The sequence below is a fragment of the Denticeps clupeoides genome, chromosome 2 (assembly GCF_900700375.1).
Source record: "Denticeps clupeoides chromosome 2, fDenClu1.1, whole genome shotgun sequence".
Taxonomy (NCBI): Eukaryota; Metazoa; Chordata; class Actinopteri; order Clupeiformes; family Denticipitidae; genus Denticeps; species Denticeps clupeoides.
In genome coordinates, this window is record NC_041708.1 from 19,956,533 (window position 1) to 19,974,616 (window position 18,084).

At 39.0% G+C, this 18,084-nt stretch overlaps 1 protein-coding gene across 1 annotated transcript; it reads left to right on the top strand.

Moving 5' to 3' along the window:
* The first annotated feature begins 1,737 nt into the window (after positions 1-1,737).
* LOC114784562 (alpha-2-macroglobulin-like protein 1) lies at positions 1,738-16,109 on the top strand. Its single transcript, XM_028970048.1, has 36 exons — positions 1,738-1,838; positions 1,962-2,148; positions 2,434-2,590; positions 2,674-2,726; positions 2,966-2,986; positions 3,067-3,235; positions 3,740-3,824; positions 3,905-4,016; positions 4,169-4,283; positions 4,457-4,566; positions 5,024-5,206; positions 5,285-5,506; positions 6,008-6,071; positions 6,159-6,304; positions 6,850-6,999; positions 8,469-8,717; positions 8,798-8,873; positions 8,952-9,084; positions 9,327-9,552; positions 9,653-9,779; positions 9,859-9,983; positions 10,146-10,197; positions 10,270-10,353; positions 11,060-11,236; positions 11,698-11,779; positions 11,850-12,006; positions 12,107-12,181; positions 12,253-12,415; positions 12,607-12,803; positions 13,110-13,325; positions 13,817-13,932; positions 14,347-14,437; positions 14,532-14,600; positions 14,686-14,791; positions 15,780-15,819; positions 15,964-16,109. The coding sequence occupies exons 1-36, from the start codon at positions 1,771-1,773 to the stop codon at positions 15,965-15,967; spliced, it is 4,407 nt and encodes a 1,468-aa protein (XP_028825881.1). The 5' UTR covers positions 1,738-1,770; the 3' UTR covers positions 15,968-16,109.
* Positions 16,110-18,084: the final 1,975 nt, after the last annotated feature.

Sequence of the window (18,084 nt, forward strand, 5' to 3'; positions counted from 1 at the left end):
GAACACTGTGACTGTGAACGTAACTCACCAAACTCCTGTTGATTATCCTAGTAATGTGTTCAGCAGGTTTAACTGAAATTCACGCTCACATCAGAATTGATAAAAGTGCATTCTGAGGTTAATTTGTGTTTATAGTTCATGTTTGCAGTGTTGTGTTGTATTATTGTGGAAGCCTTATGATGCATGTGTGTAGTCTAATGAATAGAGGTATTAGTGGAAACACAGCCAAGAATGGTCCCCACATGGCAACGGGATAACCGCAGTTCCCCCTTCAAGGCATGGACGAGTCGAGGGGGAAATCCACAGGAACCTACAACTAGCAGCAGCAAGAAGATGCAATGATGCAAGAGGGATCAACAAGAGGCAAAAACTTGCCAGTGACCTTTGCCTCCACCACCGTTACCCCTGTTTGCCCAAGTATGGGAATTGGTGCTGCAAATAGGCTCTCGCCCACAGTATCTATGGCAAGATATCTATCTCAAAGTCAAATTAAGACTCGCAAAAGCAAAGCGTCAGAGGCCATTCTGATGCTACGGTGACAGAGAACCTTACATGCCATGCCTACAGCCAGGAAAGCAGCAGCAAGAGCACCAAGGAAGCTTCTGCACCTATGCCATGCAAGGGTCAAATCACGAGGCCCGTGCAACCGTTGCAGTGAGAGAGGTCAGATCAGCTGGTACTGCCCTGCACCGAAACTGGCGCTCTTAAACCAACATGGTCACAAAGCGGCCACAATGGTCACAAATGATGCAGATTCCTTTGGTCAACAGACAGCCTCCCTGCACTTGTTTCTGTAGACATTGTCACTTATGTAGCAAGTGTTCTTTGCAGCAAATGCTGTAGTATTCCTGAATACTGAAAATTCTACTATTTTTACATAATTAATGCTCGTAAAAAACATGCCTCTCCTTCATGATCTCTGTTTTTCCCGTTCAAACACTCATACATACAGACATAGTGTCTGAAACCAGTCACCCTACTGACATCTGCTGGAGAAAATACGTTTAGTCGTCACACGCTCCTATGAAGACGTAATGCTGAGGTATTTCCCAGTTCCCATTATATTTCAACCTATAAACCACTCACCACATCTGCAATTTCAGGGCATACCATGCAATTTAATGTACATTACCGATAATATATGGAGTATGTTATTTATATACTTTCAAACATATAAATAGCATATAAATAAATGTATATAGAGTGAAAAGTTATTTGATGACGAATTGAAAGTATTGCAGTGCAAACCGTGCAGCGATACAGCGGTCTGTGTAGGCACCACAGAACAGCATTAGCAATAAGCGGTGATGGAAAGTTCGTCAGAAAGTGAGAATAAAAACGACAGTAATGTTCTCTGTATGAAATGTGCGATATAAAAAACAGTCGGACTGATGATTTAATGTTTACTTTCTCAGGAACAGTTTTAACTAACTAAAGAAAGTGACTTTTCCGCACAAGACAAATGCACCTTAGCTGAAAATGCCACCGTCCACAGAGCAACGACCCAGCCACGTAACGCCAGCTGTTACCTAAAAACGTAATAAAAAAACTAAAATGTTAAAAATCCTCTTGTGGCGTTGAGAGAAGGAAACATCGCGAGACTGGGATTTACATGCACGCCACGCGAGAGGCTTTTATTAACATTTATCGGCAACTTTTTCAAGTCCAGCCGGGAGCGCAGCTTCTCACGCCGGGGGAGGCGCGTCGGGTATAAAAAGGGGGCCGCAGCCGGTTCCGCGCCGTTCCCGGGGTTCCCAGTCCGCGTCCACCATGCTGTGGGTTCTGCTGGTTCTCGCCCTGCGCCTACAGCACGCCTGTTCTAGAAACGACGACGAGCCGTAAGTGTGTGTGAACGTTCAGAATGTGACCTACAGGAGAAGATGGAGAAGTGCTATGTCGTTCTGATGTCCCTTGTCCCGGTCCTCCCCAAAGCCTCTTAAATCGAGCGTGTTTCTTTGAAGGGTTTACCTGGTCACCGTCCCCGCCACTGTATTCGGGGGCAGCACGGAGACCCTGTGCATCACCCTGCTGGTACCTGAAGGTCCGGTTTCTGTAGAAATTCTGCTGGAAAACTCGAGCGGCTTCAGCAACACGTCGCTTCTGGAGCAGAGCGTTTCACAGAACTTCTACAAATGTCTTCCCTTCCAGGTCTGTTCAGTCATTGTATTAATTTGAGGCATCAGAAAATTTACTAGTGATTTCTAGCTTTTATTTATTTATTTTAATAAAAAGGTAGAAACCACTATACATTTGCTAATGTTTTTAATTTAAAGTTTTTGTATTCCTCCCCTGTACTCCCCTGTTATTCACTGCATCCATGTGTAGTTTTGTTAATATAATTAGTTGCTGTGTTTTTGACTGGATTGGTCAATATTGTATGAAGATGTGTTCTGTGTAACTTACACCTCATTTCCCCTGTCTTTTGATCCTGAGGTTCCTGATGTACATGAGGACACTGTGTTCAGCGTACTTCTCACGGTCACTTGGCTGGATGGAGTTGATGACAACTCCACCCAAATTCTTGTCACGCCATCAAAACGCCTGACCTTTATTGAGACCGACAAACCTCTCTACAAACCAGGACAAACAAGTAACAAGATTTTTCAACCTTTAAATATATTAGATTTCTCAGGCTCACATTCTATTTATATTTCTGATATTTATTTTCTCTAGTCCAGTTCCGGATAGTCTCTCTGGATACAAACTTCTTGCCTTATGATCAAGTGGTAAGAAATTTGTGTGTGTGTGTGTGTGTGTATATGTATGTATATATATATATATGTGTGTGTGTGTGTGTGTGTGTATATATATATATATATATATCTCTTATGGAAATGCACTTCTACACAATGGGATTGTGGTAAGAATCTGGTCTTGACTTCACCTAGTGGGTCATGCCCATTTGAATGCAGTTCTTGGAATTTTAATTTATTATTATTTATTTATTTTCCCCTTCCTTCCCAAGTTTGAGACTGTGGAGATTCAGGTAAATGCTGCACTTTTATTTTCTTCTCTATTAGTGTTGCCAGTTGATTTTGCAATATTACTGCTGACTTTCTTTCTTAGGACAGTGCCTCGAACCGGATCGCTCAGTGGTTGAACCAGTCCACGTTAAGCGGGATTGTAGATCTCTCGTACCCCATGGCACCTGAGGCCTCTCTGGGTTATTATGCCATCAATGTGTGGGATGAGCGAGGGCAACAGACATCTGATTCCTTTGAAATTAAGGAATATGGTCAGTTTGGGGAATCTGGTTCGAAAACCAGTTAAATTTATTTATTTATTTGGCCTCCTCATTTAAATTCCTGATTAAGTTAGTGCACAAATGTCTAGGAGACCATAACTGGCACACAGTTAAAGTAAATTTTATTTTTGACAAATAAACCAAGCACCTTTTAACAACATAGGTTCAAAATGTTTTGTTTTGAGTATGAATAATGTATTTGGGCCAATGAGGTGATTTTTTTAATGTTTAAGAGCGTGAGTGGTTTCTGCTGGCTGTCTGATCCATCCTGGCTTTCAGTCAGAGTAGTTGAATGCATTAATCTTGATCTGAATTAATCCTTCAGACCTAATGTCTTGTATTCTGTGCATCGTTGTGAAAAATGGAGTGCAGGATCACAACAGAACAGGAGTACTTTGCAAAAAAATGCCACTGATAGTTGATTTGAACAATGAACTTCAGTTTGAAAGCTTATAAACATGTTTGCATTTTTAATGTTTCTTCATCTTTCTTTAGTGTTGCCTAAATATGATGTGACTGTGCAACTACCTGAAATGTTAACAATTTTGGACCCAACTGCAATTCTGAAAGTCTGTGCCAAGTCAGTATGTTTTGAATTTTATAATTTTCTCCAAGAAAGACCTAGTGCCTTGGATTTTGACTTTCAGTTTATTAATGTAGATACACGTATGGGAAACCTGTGCTGGGATTAGTAAGTGTGAAGGTTTGCCAAAAGCAGATAATTTTTTGGGGCAGCCAAGTTATTCCTGTTTGTGAAAATTATACAATGACAGTAAGTTTTTTATTTATTTATTTTTTATTTTTGCATTTACACATAGTTTCTTATTCACTGCATCCTCTAAGCTCTCCTCAATGTCTCCTTCAATGTTTCACTATATATATGTACACTTCATTAATTTGTATACATTTTTTCTAAACTTTTAGACTGATAAAACTGGATGTGCCGTGTATGCTATTAATGTCACCAAATTTGGTGTGAATTATGATTACTATGGAAGTACGTTGAACGTAGACTGTGAAGTGACAGAAGATGGTACTGGTAAGTATCTTGCTGATTTACTTCTGCTCTTGCAGGGGAACTTTCCGATGAATAAACTATATAGTACAGAAACATTTAAAACAGTTTTTACATAAGGTCTCATTTAAAAGAAACATTTAGTGGACTTTATATCGCAGAAGAGTTGGTATGATTGAATATTTGATTTGAACCAGGGGTGGTTCTCCATGGCAGTGGCAGTGCACCGATCACCCGAAACGAAAAGACAGTTTCCTTTCAAGACTCTCCAATGTCATACAGGCCTGGAATTGACTATGAAGGACAGGTATGTCAATATATGGAAGTAATTTTGCACTAAATATTGCAAACATGTTTACTTGCCTCGTGAGGCTTCAGTTTGAAACTCTACTCTAATTAAACAAACCGCTCTGGTTTGGTGGCTTTGCCTACCTGGTTTGAAAAAAATGCTTGATAAATGTACATATATAGTGCATTTTGTGACTCATACTTAGTGACCCAATTAAACACATTACATTGTAATCACAATCTTCAAATTTTTAGAATTTCAGTAAGAAACCGAAACCACCTAAATTTATTCCCAAGCCACAGGGACCCATAGTGTAAGGATGAAAGAGTTGAGGATTACAGACCCTTGCCTTAGACCTTAGAGTAAATTTCTGCAGAAAAAATGTACACACAATTGTTTGCAGATTTAACAAAGAAAAACTGAAATCACATGGTCCTTTTTTTTATAATCATTTTGATCTTTCGTTTGACCTCAGATCAAACTCACTTCAACGTACCCCTCCACGGATTTGTCCAGCCCTGTTGCAAATACATCAGTTTACCTGTCTGCTCAGTACAATGAACACACAGAAAACAGGGTGCTAACAACGGACTACAATGGCCTGGCCTACTTTTCATTAGATACTTCCCTGTGGAATTCATCTCAGGTTTATCTCAAGGTGGGCTCTCCCCCCCGATTTAGTAAACAGTTGATCACATTTTATATTCTTAATTTGTTTGTTCTTTCTTTTAACCAGGCTGATCTGGAACCTGCTGAAAACATGACTGTAAATACGTACTCAAGTTCTTCAGCTCAAATTTCCCTAAATCTCTTTTATTCGAAAAGCAAGAGCTTTTTGAGCCTCAGAAAACAGGATGGGAGTCTCTCGTGTGATTCTAAAGGCACAATAAATGCCAGTTACATTATCCAAGCTGATGAATTGGAAAGCAGTCAGGAGTCGCTTGACTTTTACTACCTGGTAAGTTTTTTACTTTTCAGACTTTTCATTAAAAAGAATAATACTTAAAATGTATTTGCCTTAATCAGCCTGCTCAAATTCAACTTGTGAATCATGGTCCTATTCAACTGCAAAGAAAATTCTGCATAATCCCCCAAACTAAGCATGAGAATCAGTGATCACCTCAAGCAGCTAATCATCCAGCTAATCAAGTCCTACAGACATGTGAAACAAATGACTATGCCAGTGTTATGGCTCAGCTTGTGACTAAGTGCTGATTAACAGTCCAATAAAATTTAATGGAACAGTAGTCCGGTATTAATGCTAATTCTTCCACAAAATTCCTGACCGGGCCTACAAAGTCCACTCAGCCTTGTTCCACATTAATGTTATAGTTATTTTGATGGGACTGCAAATTTGCACTTATACAAGCTTTACACTGTGCTCATGTCATTCCTTTGGACTACACTAAAGATATTTTCGTTTTCAAAAACAAGTTTTATTTTTCCCCTAATCAAACAGGTCTTGTCGAGAGGGAAGACTGTCCAGCATGGACTAATCACTGTGGCTGTGTGCGACCAGTCTGGTACCAGTATTATTGCTTTATTTTTACAGCCGTGCTCCATGCTGTCCTCTCATCCTTGTGTTCACTGTCTTATTCCCACTTTTATAGTGAACAAAGGGGAGCTGTCCTTCTCACTGCAGCAGGTTCCTGATCTGTCCCCGCTTGTGCAGGTTGTGGTCTACACTGTACTGCCTGGTGGAGAAACTGTAGCAGACAGTATGGACTTCCCCATTGAGCTGTGCTTCAAAAATAAGGTCTGCACTATTAACATCAACTTGTGAAAAATGTGACTTTGGTCCTCCGCGACATTGGTTGGGAGGTCGTAATAAAGGTTTTTCACAAGTGGGAAATTTACATAGTCAGCAGAAAGTGGACTGTGTAAAAGATCAGATCAGCAAAAAATAAATGGCATAGAGAATATGCAGACCATATAATATAAAATGCTCTCTATACAACCTCCTTGTGTTAGCACCTTTAGTTAAATTTATTTTAAACTATGTATACCTTGCAATACATTCTTATCTGCCTTTTCATGATGCGCTTGAAAATGTTCATCTTAAAGACTACGAACAGTAGTTGGCCTAGTTGGGACTAGTTGGCCAGTCCTCCTCTGCAAGAGGGAACTTTTTACACCTTGAAAATGTGAATTGAAGGAACATTTTATTCAATTAGAGAAGAATAGTTGTGGAAAGGTAGACTCAACTATTCAGTGTTATTGAACGTCTGCTCGTTGTTAATCGTACCACCATAGAAGGTTTCCAATACAGTAAAGACTCCTGTGTAATCAAATGTTTTTCAGGTATCTCTCAGTTTTCCTGTGTCCACGGAGCTTCCTGGTGAAAAAACCTCCCTCAGCCTGGCTGCTCACCCCGGATCTCTCTGCTCTGTCAGGGCCGTGGACCAGAGTGTCCTTCTGATGAAACCTGGACAGGAGCTGACCGCCAAATCAGTACTTTTGTCAATTTAGTAGTGTTATTTATGATCCTTCATAATTGAAAGCACTTTAGCAGAGGCTGTGGAGTGTTCTTCAACCCAGTCTTCAAAACTCTTATAAATATTAAAAAGTGCATACGTATTCCTAACATCAAATCAATTAAAATATAACTAACTTATGTTTATCGTTATGGAGTGCTACATGTGCCACAATTGATTAAATGGTAAAATTAAGTTTTATTACTTTAATTCAATATGACCGGAATTAAACATTAAAATTAAATTTGCCATTGAAATTTATTTTAATTTGGCACATTCAATGCATCAGTAATTAGTCTGACCAATGAACGTGGGTGGGGCCTGAGGCCTTACCAACATGTCTTCCATTTATGGGTGCTACGTGCCAAAAGTAACTCTTACTGGAGGTAGTTAAATTCCTGCCCTTTACTCGCTACATATTAACATGCTGCATCCCCTGCTTCGATGTGGTGGATAGTGACTACTTAAGTATAGAGACTTTTTACTTCAGTACATTTGTCAAATCTTGCATTTTATTTCACTATTCAAAAGCAGTAGTTCCTTTTCCATTATAAATAAATAATAATAAAAAAAAACCGAACCTTTTGACCCACAAGAGAATCGCGCATTCCGCATCTCCTGGCTGGATAAATGTAAATAAAAGCCTCTCATGTGGCGTGCATGTAAATCCCAGTCTTGTGATATTTCCTTAAGCAGTTATGATTTTGTTTTGTGAATGCAGTAGTAGATGAGCACAAATGTCCATTTTAAAAGTATGCATTAGTTCTCAACATGAGGACTAGCATCTTCTACAACTAAGATTCAGCTTTCAAATAGTTAGGCTCTGTCAAAAATATAAAGGTGGGCTGAAGCCAGTCACTGTAAGTTCTGGATAAAGGTGCCTGACAAATGTTGTGACTGTTAATGTTATTTTAATAGTTCAGTGGCAGATTAATTAATGACATTCCATTCAAAATTATTTATTAAGTTAGCTATTAGAGCCACAATAGATGTACTTTTGGTACTTGAATACATCTGAAGGGAAGTAAGTGTAACCAAACTACTTTTACTTAAGTACATGATTTGTGTACTTAGTCCACCACTGCTGCTAAACATGCAAAATATCTTAGCAGCTCTGCTGGAAAATACACATGCGTGTCCATGTAAGAGATCAGGCTAGATCAGTATTAGTCCCCTCCCCAAAAAAAGACCTGGAACACCTAAATAAAATGGCACTATGCAAATGGTGTTTTCCATTAGTTTGCACGAGAGTGCAAGGCAATCTTCTGGCATATTGCATGCATTTTATGTGCATGAGGTAGCTATGATCAGTGTGGTCTCTTGGTCCACTTAATCATTAAGTCTGCATGATCACTTTTGGTTTGGTATTTGTAATGTGGATTTTGTTGATTACTAATGTTAAATTAGTAATCAATAAGATCACATAAATTTTCTTGATTTTTGTAGGTATTTGACTACCTTCCTGTTCAAAGGGTTTCTGGGTATCCATTCTTAGTGGATGAAAGTGATTCCTCTTCCTGCTTCATTGTACCACCTCGACCTTTTGTACCACTACATGATGTGACTCCGACACCAACTACGACGGAGACACCAGTGACCAATTCTCAAAATGAAGGAGAAAAAAAGGCTGACCGCAAAAAACGATTGTGGTTTCCATACTTTGGAAACCAAAACGATGTCTACAGCATCTTCAAAGTAAATACATGCGGTGTTAAATTTAAATTAGTTAAATTTTAAAACAATCTGCAGTTCTGAAGTCATTTATTAATTTTTAGGATATCGGGATCAAGATTCTAACAAACTCTGATGTGAAGGACCCATTTAATTGTTTTCCAATAATGTTTGAAAGTGGTTTGTATTTTTTTTTTTAATTGTGACATTACTCAATCACTAAAATAATTAGGGTTTTAGAAATGTTTTTATTTACAGTGCTTAGAGGCCCTCCAGAAGCGCCTGTTGCACCAGAAGTATTTTTTGCCCCAGGTGCAGCAGCACCCAGAGAGAAACAGACTGTTCGCACTTATTTCCCTGAGACATGGATCTGGGACCTGGTACCAGTAGGGTATGTCTCATGAAATCAATGTTTACTTTAAAACCAGTTTTCTTCTTTTAAAAAAGTTATTTATATGTAAATTGCAACTACTAATGTGTTGCGCTTGACTGCTGTAAGAAAGGATCATTTTGTCCCCCAAATGTCTGCACTGCATTTAAACAAGGCCGTCAGAGTACAGGGATTATGGTCAGATTAATCTATGTAAAATGAGTTACAGTGAAAGGAATGACACATTTTATTTATTTGGTCAGACATTCTGGATCAGTCACTGTTGAGAGAACCGTACCAGATACCATCACTACATGGGTAGCAGATGCATTTTGTACATCTCCGGTGGGCTTTGGACTGGCACCCAGCGTTACCCTCACTGCGTTCCAGCCATTTTTTGTTAGCCTGACGCTGCCTTACTCTGTGATCCGGGGCGAGGTCTTTACCCTCAAAGCCACAGTCTTCAACTACCTGTCCAAATGTATCGTGGTGAGACTTCTTACAAAATTCTTCAGCTTCTTTTTTTTTTTCTTCTTCCTGCAATGCAGTGATGACGTTAACATTCATTTTGATCATTCTGAAAATGAAGGTGAAAGTAACCCTGGCTGACTCTACCCAGTTCAAAGTGCAACCCAGTAAAGGTTCTACAGACACTCGCTGTCTGTGTGAAAATGAGAGCTGGACTTTCGGATGGGTCGTGACCCCCTCAGTTCTGGGTAGGGTCGTGTTCTCGTTCAGCTGGAGGTGCAGAGGCTGCTTGAGAAATGCTTTATGCACTTGCTTTGTATTTTCCAGGTGTGGTGAGCTTTAACGTAACTGCTGAGATTATAAACGGCGACAAGCTGCTGTGTGGAAATGAGGTGACAGTGGTGCCAGATCAGGGACTCAAGGATACGGTGGTTCAGACTTTGCTGGTGGAGGTGAGGCCTTTGTGTAAAACTGATGTATTTATTTAATTTCCCCTCCCTTCTAGACGTTGTCCTAAAGCTGCCAAATAATTAAATGGTTACTTCCCTAACCATTAAGTAAACTTACAAATGCATTCAATATATTCTCATTAATCCATTGTCTGGATTTTTCAGGCTGAAGGAACACAGAAAACAGTCACCCACAATGCACTGCTCTGTCCAGCAGGTATGGTTTGAGTCTTTCAATACTGAATTTTTCAAAACGGCAGTAATCATTATTTATTTTTTTGGAACCCAGAAAGTCCAGTGGAAAAGCATATTTCACTCACTCTGCCAGAGGTCTTTGTGGAAGGCTCTGAAAAGGCCTTTGTCTCAGTTCTAGGTGAGATTTTCAGTAATTCTGTTTCAGTATCTGTTCAGTAAAGACAAGAACCATATCATTCTTCTAATATACGGTCTTAAAATTCCACAGTATTTCGATCAACAAAAATGAACGGTTATTGTATTTTCCATTTCTTTTTCTAGTCTTTTAAAAGTAACCAGTCAGAAGAAGTACATGGGGAAACTGAACTGAATCAGGCCTCAATTAGGATTCGGAAGTTGAACACTGTGATCCTGTTCCACTCTTAACTAGGGGTGTTGAAATTAATTGTATAATTGATTCATTGGAATGCATACATAGTGTTCTGCATCAATGCAGTGCATAACATACTTATGATAATTAATTCTCATTCCTAGTTTTAAAAAGTATTGAATATAGTGACTTATCAGAGTATAGTGCAGCTATGGGTAGGAGTTTCACATTACGTGGCACCCCACTTGGCGGGCCTTGTTCTCACTCCGTGGTCAACATTGAAATTTGACTAAATCTGCCCACAGCATGAAGTACTACCAGTAAATACAACTGTTACAAGGTGAACGCTGACATTTGTCACATGATTACTATGTATGGGATGCATTGATTTTATCATCAATATCTTGAGGCCAGTGAAAGTTTGCTACTCCTTTAAGATTTTCTCTGGAGAAAGCTTTGGGAATGCAACAGTAAACTTAGTGAAGCAGCAGTTGTGACCCATGTTTCTTGACAGGTGATCTAATGGGTCGAGCCATGAAAAACTTGGGCAGCCTGCTGGCTATGCCATATGGATGTGGGGAGCAGAACATGTTGCTTTTTGCCCCCAACATCTTCATCCTCAAGTACCTGGAGAGTACAAACCAACTCACAGACGAAATCAAGGGCAGGGCCACAAGATTTCTGGAGAGTGGTGGGTGCTTCATTTACATTTTACAGCATTTCAGACGCCCTTATCCAGAGCGACTTTCAATCAGTAGGTACATGGACACTCCCCCTGGAGCAATGTTAGGGTTAAGTGTCTTGCTCAGGGACACAATGGTAGTAAGTGGGATTTTGAAACACCCCCCCCAAATCTGGCTAGTACAGTATCAGTCTCATCATCGAAACTGATTTTAGCCATGCTAAGATAATTGAAATGTGTTTATGAATTAAGCTTTTTAGTGGAACTTGATAATGAACACCGTAATACCTTATAATTATATGTATGCAGTTATTCCATCATTATCAGCAACAATTAGTCTAGAGACCCAATGGCAGCCATTTCTAGCTATTGTAATTTTTATACATAGTTTCCTACCAAGCCTTTGAGCTTTAAACTTTTTTTTTTTTTTTTTTTTTTTTAATATACATATTTCTCACCTTTTGTTTCAGGCTATCAAAGAGAACTCACTTACAAGCATTCTGATGGATCCTATAGTGCTTTTGGAAACAGTGATGATTCAGGAAACACATGGTCAGTGTAGATCAGCTTTTAGAAGCATTAGTTTTGGGATTGTTTTTAATATCGAACATTTTATCATTAGGCTCACAGGTTTTGTCATGAAGTCTTTTGGAGTCGCAAGACCGTATATCTTCATAGACCCTAAAGACATTACTGATGCTAAAAACTGGCTTGGAAACCACCAACAGGAAAGTGGTTGTATTGCTTCAGTTGGGAAACTTTTCCATAACGACTTGAAGGTGAGCGGGTAAAGGGGTGCTTTTAAACTAGGACTTATTCAGGTTTGTCATGTATAGTCAGTAAGTTTTATTTTATTTTTTGTTTTTCTCAAAAACACAGGGAGGAGTAAGTGATGAAATCTCCCTCACTGCCTATATCAGTGCTGCCCTCCTGGAGCTGGACAACAACACTTCTGTAAGCGTTAGACCAGCTATATATATATCTAGGGTTTTCAAATATAACAAGTTTAATTTATTATTCTGTAGGATCCTGTGATTGAGCGGAGTCTATCCTGCCTGAAAAGCAACGCTACAACACTGAATAACACCTACACCACTGCCTTACTGTTCTACACGTTCACTCTGGCAGGGGACAAAGAGATGAGAAGCACGCTACTTAATCAACTAGATGAACAAGCTATAATTTCAGGTTAAATAAATTACAAACCTTTACCAAAACCCTGTGATTCTTGAGAGGGCCATAGAAATTTGTTTTCTTAATTCTAACATTTAACCTCAAACATTCCAAGCTGCAATAGTATTTAATGATTTTAAATCTCTTTATACATTCTTATTCCTGCAGACTGGTTTTTGTAGCTTTCTCTCACTGATTACTTGTAGGAGGTGGCCATTACTGGGGACAGCCTGAGGATTCTGGGAAGAATATTGACTCTGTTGCTGTGGAAACGTCCTCCTATGTTCTCCTTGCCCTGCTCTCTGGACCTGAACTGGATGGCTTTGGACTGGGATATTCCGCCAGCATTGTGCACTGGTTGGCCCAAAACCAGAACCCTTATGGAGGCTTTTCCTCAACACAGGTGCCATGCTTGTGCTCGTAAATTTTATTTTGCTAGGTTTCTGCAATCGACACTTGTTTCATAAAGATCAGATTAACAGTCGTTATCAAAACTACACTTGTGGACACACATGGACACCTTGTTGCAGCTGATCTAATGTAATGTAATTTATTTTTGGCTGATCCATGGTGAAGTAACTTCATAAATGTTATTTTGTATCATGCCTGTTTACTTCATGTATTCACTCAATCCCTATGACACTTCCTCATCTCACTCATTTTTGGAATGTGAACTGCTCCAGTTTAACATTGTTATTTTTGTATCTAGGATACAGTGGTGGCTCTCCAAGCCCTCTCACTGTACAGTGCTGCCACGTACAGCCCAAAAGGAGAGACTACGGTCTCTGTTTCCTCACCAGGAGGATTTCAGACTGACTTCACCATAAACCAGAACAACCGGCTGCTGTATCAGGAGAAGCGACTGCAGGGCATTCCTGGGAACTTCAGCATCCACGGGAAGGGTCAGAGCTGTGTTTTTGTGCAGGTGATTCTGATCCCAGTTTGTGTCAGTGTACTTTACATTTACAGCATTTATCAGGCGCCTTACAATCAGTAGTTACAAGGACAGTCCCCCTAGAGCAACTTGTTATGTCTTGCTCATGGACACAATGGTAGTAAGTGGGATTTGAACTCTTCTAGTTTTTTTTTTTTTTTTTCTGTCTTAAATCACCAAAAATCTGAAAGCTTTCGCTCACTGTATTTTAGGGAACATTTTTATTGCACTTTTTTTTTTTTTTTTTTTTTTTTTAATTGTAAACTATGAACACACAAGGCAGTTTTATGTTTTGAGGTGTTGTGCCTGATGCTTAATGTAAATGTACACTTTCTTACATGTAAAAGACTGTCACCACCTGCAAAAAAAAAATCCCATACTGCTACAAACTATCAAACCACTTGCAGTACAGTATTTGTAGTAGTTGATCTGGAATGACTTCCAGTTTTTCGCATAGCTTTATTGAACTTCACCCCCTACAGATGGCCATGTTCTACAATATCCCCCCTACTCCGGACGACTCTGCATTTAACATTTCTACAAGGACTTCAGGGACCTGTAATGGAACGAAGATACTCTTTGTATCTGTGGATGTGTGGTGAGATTTTGCACATTTTCTACAACACAAGGGGCCTGTCCCATTGATTTTAAACCTAGATTAAAGCTTTGTCTAAAACCGGCTTAATCCATGAGTGGGAAACAGACCCAAGATGTTTACCTGAACCTTTTACTAGTTCAGGATCAGTACCTTGTTACCAGTGTACTTGTGCTGCTTTTGGTGGCATGTCTTGTTTTAGTCTAGTTTGAGCAAAGCGGTCATGTCCATATTCATTTTAGTCAAGTTTCAGTCGACACTGTGTTTTAGGCACAATTATCAATTAATATTTTAGCACATGACAAGGTTTGTTGACTAAATATCTTAGTCATAAATTTTAGTTTCCAACACTAGCTGTCTCTTTTACTTTCTACTGCTCCTTTTGTGAACAAGGCTAAACTTTGCATCTTATATTAGGTATACAGGCCCACGAGAAGAAACCAACATGGTGATCATTAACATCAAGCTGTTGTCTGGGTTCAGCCCAGTTACAGACTCTCTGGAAACTGTGAGAAACAAGTAGTTGTTGTGGTGAAAATAGGCTTTTTAAAGAGTTACAACTGTGCTGTTCTGTAACTGCACATGCACTGCCTTCCCTGCAGCTGAAAGAAGACCACAACGTGAAGAGAGTTGACCAGCAAAACGACCAGGTTATAATCTACCTGGATGCAGTAAGAGAAAATACAAGCTATTTCATGAATTATTTTACTATGGGGAAATTTCATACTTACCAATACACTGATTTGTATGTTGCAGCTCAGAAATATGGAGGCCAAAACTTACAGCATAATCATTCAGGAAGATGTTCCAATAGGGAACCTTAAACCTGCCACTGTGAAGATTTATGACTACTACCAGATAAGTAAGGATTTTGTTTTGTTCTGTATTAGTGACTAGATTTGAGTTAATGTTGAAAATAATACCTATGGAATGATAAAAATGTGTATAGATTTATACTAGAGGTGTGAACGTCCACTGGTCTCATGATTCTAAGATTATCAATGCCTCTTGATTAATCTCATTTCTACATTGTCACATAATTTCAAATACAATTTAAGGTCTCATACACCTGTGGACTTTTTGATTTGTCCGTGCTCACCTTTTCATGCAGCTGGTAAGGAAATGGACTAATCAGAAGATTGCCGGTTTGCCTCCTTCAACTGAGCAAAGCACCGTCCCCACACACTGCTCCCGGGCGCTTTTCATGGCTGCCCACTGCTCTCTAAGGGTCATGGCTAAATGCAGATGACTAAATGCAGTGTGCTGTGTATCACAATGACAATCACTTCACTTTCAGGGGTGCTGTACTCTGACACCCCCCCAAACTAATCAGATCCAGCCAAATCTAAATTCACCTGCCCCCCATGTATCACTTTGTTCAGATTTAAAAAAAAAAAAAAAAAAAAAAAAAAGGGAGTTACATGGACTTGGGAACACTTAAACACAATCTAACGTCTGTGAAATCAAACGGTCCACTTAGGAAGCAACGCGATCAACATGCTGTTGTGCAAGTTCTAGGCAAATCGCAAGACGTCCCCAATAAAGGCGTGGTTCTGCAGGTGGTGACCACAGACCACTTGGTTCTTCCTTTTGTGTGATAGTTGTCTGCACATTCAACTACGTAAAGAACAAAGAATTTAATTCAGATCTAGGATTTCTTGTGCTGTCTGTAGACTTAGACAAGTGAGATTTCCCGTACCTCAAACCACATGCACCCTCAAACAGTTGTGCAATGGAGAATAGTTGGTCCAGCCAGGATAGAGGATCTTTATTTTTTATTTTATTTTTATTTTTTTAAATGTTCTGGCTCACCAATCAATTAAACTCAGGTTCCAATTGTTTGTTTGCAGGTGATGAAGCTGTGACTGAGTACAGTTCTCCATGTGCTGAGTAAGTTCCATCTGAATCCAGGTTTAAATCTGGTTCATCAGCCATTCAGTTATTTAATCATTAAACTGAACTACCAAATTATATTATGGTCCTGATTTTTATTTATTTATTTATTTATTTTTTTGTTTATTTTCTCCTCCCCAGGTGATTCAAAACATTTATCTAAGACTCAACTCCATAGTTGCTGTTAAGAAACCTACCTGATCCTGGTTCAACAGCAATTGTATGTCAGTTCTAGTTTAGTCCTAGAAAAATGTAATTTTAAAATAAATGCACTTTTTTTATTTTAATTTGTGGTTCATTTCCTAACAATATATTAATGTGTGGTGATCTTGATGTGCACTTCGGTTCAGAAGGTTAAAAGCAGGGGAATATTGTGTTTTTTTTTTTTTTTTTTTTTTTTTTTTTTTTTAAATCTATCTAGGAAATTTTAAATGAGGTCCTGGATCTTCAGATCAGCAACAATTTGTGGAGTTCCTAAGGAATGCCCTACTCTTGCTTCAGATCATAAGTCATCTGCAAACATTATAGGCCATGGGGACCTCATGTCAACCGGTCCTGTGCCATAGCACAGAGTGCTCAGAACTGATCCTTTGTGAAGACCCCCCTCCATTCCTACAGTCAGTCCAACAGTTTTAGTGGTAGGAAAGTATAAAGTGCAATATAGAGGATTTTCATCTGGAGAAGTCAGATGCCAGCAAGGAGCCCCGGACATAAGATTTAGCCTATTAAGTGCTGTAAGTGTAAAAAGTTCAGAAGAGGGTAGGATCATTTTGACCTCAGCTGCACTGTTTACTGAGCCAATCAGACCAAAAATGAAGTGGTAGCTTTTCATGCCTCTTGGCCTGCTTATGGCACAGTTGAACACCTATAAATAAACCTTAATTAGGAGATTAACTATAACTATTATCCTATTGAATCTTATGGTCTGCCAAAATCAGAATGAGTACACTAAAATTTACAATTATCCAGTTTTGGGAAGATTACTTTTGTAATTGTAACAACTTTTACATTTCCAGTTACCCTCTTTTTAAATGTAATAGTAATGTAGCTTTTGTAAATTATGAATAAATATTATCTGTCATTTTAAAATAGTAACCTGGAAGCTTTTAAAAAAATGTATATACAGTACTAAAGTCAACGTACAAACATCTTTCAATACATGAATTAACATTTTAATATAATTGATCAATTTAATAGATTATAGAAGCTACAAGGTCTGACTTCAAGGCCTCACTTTACTGTAAGATCACAGTTGTAAACTACTGCTACTGTCAGGAACTTCATGGGTTAAGGTCTTGCGCATCTCAACCAGCACCCGTTCACTGTCAAAATATACCTGGCAGCTCTGTAGCTTAACAGCAGTATCAGTGCGCAAAGTTCAACAAATGTATCTAACCACTGTGTGCACAGAATCTCTTAATTTTATATTAATTGGCTTTTTTTTTTTTTTTTTTTTTTTTTTTTTTTTTTTTTTTTTTGGGGGGTACCCTTCCCCCCCTGGCATCTCTTACCCTTATGGCAGAGGCTCATCGGTTAATGTGGATCTGTGCTGTGACTTGCAGTCAAGTTCAAGGCACGTATCATCTCTTGGTTGGACAGGAGGTGCAAAAGCAGATTTATTTATTTATTTATTTATTGGGAAAGGGGGTTTTATTTAAATAAACAAAACCTGACTCACTATTGCCAAAAAGAACTGAAACTGACCCAAAGGCATGTCAAACAAATGCTAGATAAGTAAAGTCCATGTTAATGTTGCAGCCACATCCTGTGGCTTTAACGGACCACTCTCAGCTGATGCCGTTTGAGCAGGAGTGATCAGGAACATTAAAGTGTGCACCCAGCAGCCACAGGGATGGAATATGTTCCAGAACTCTCCATTTCTGACGGTTTCCCTGAATTTTATTTAAATGTAATTTTGCAGTGATCTCATTCCCCAACCGCAGAGCTGCTCAAGTGGAATAGTTTTTACATGAGGCATGATGCCATACACTTCATTACTGGCACCAAACAAAACACACAGGTAGAATAGGTTTGATGCAAAGTCAATAAATCGCTTGTCAGTTTCTGACCAGGTTTTCTGATTTTCCTCAATGAGAAGTCCAGCTGCACAGAGGTTCACAGACCTGACCATGTTGATTTTATATGCTCATCCTTACTCTGCAGCTCTAAATTTTAAGCTCATTGAAGTTCAGTAAGATCAATCAGGAAAGCTAAATCCACAACATTGTGTTCAACCTTGGGGCAGTGATGGCCTAGCGTTAT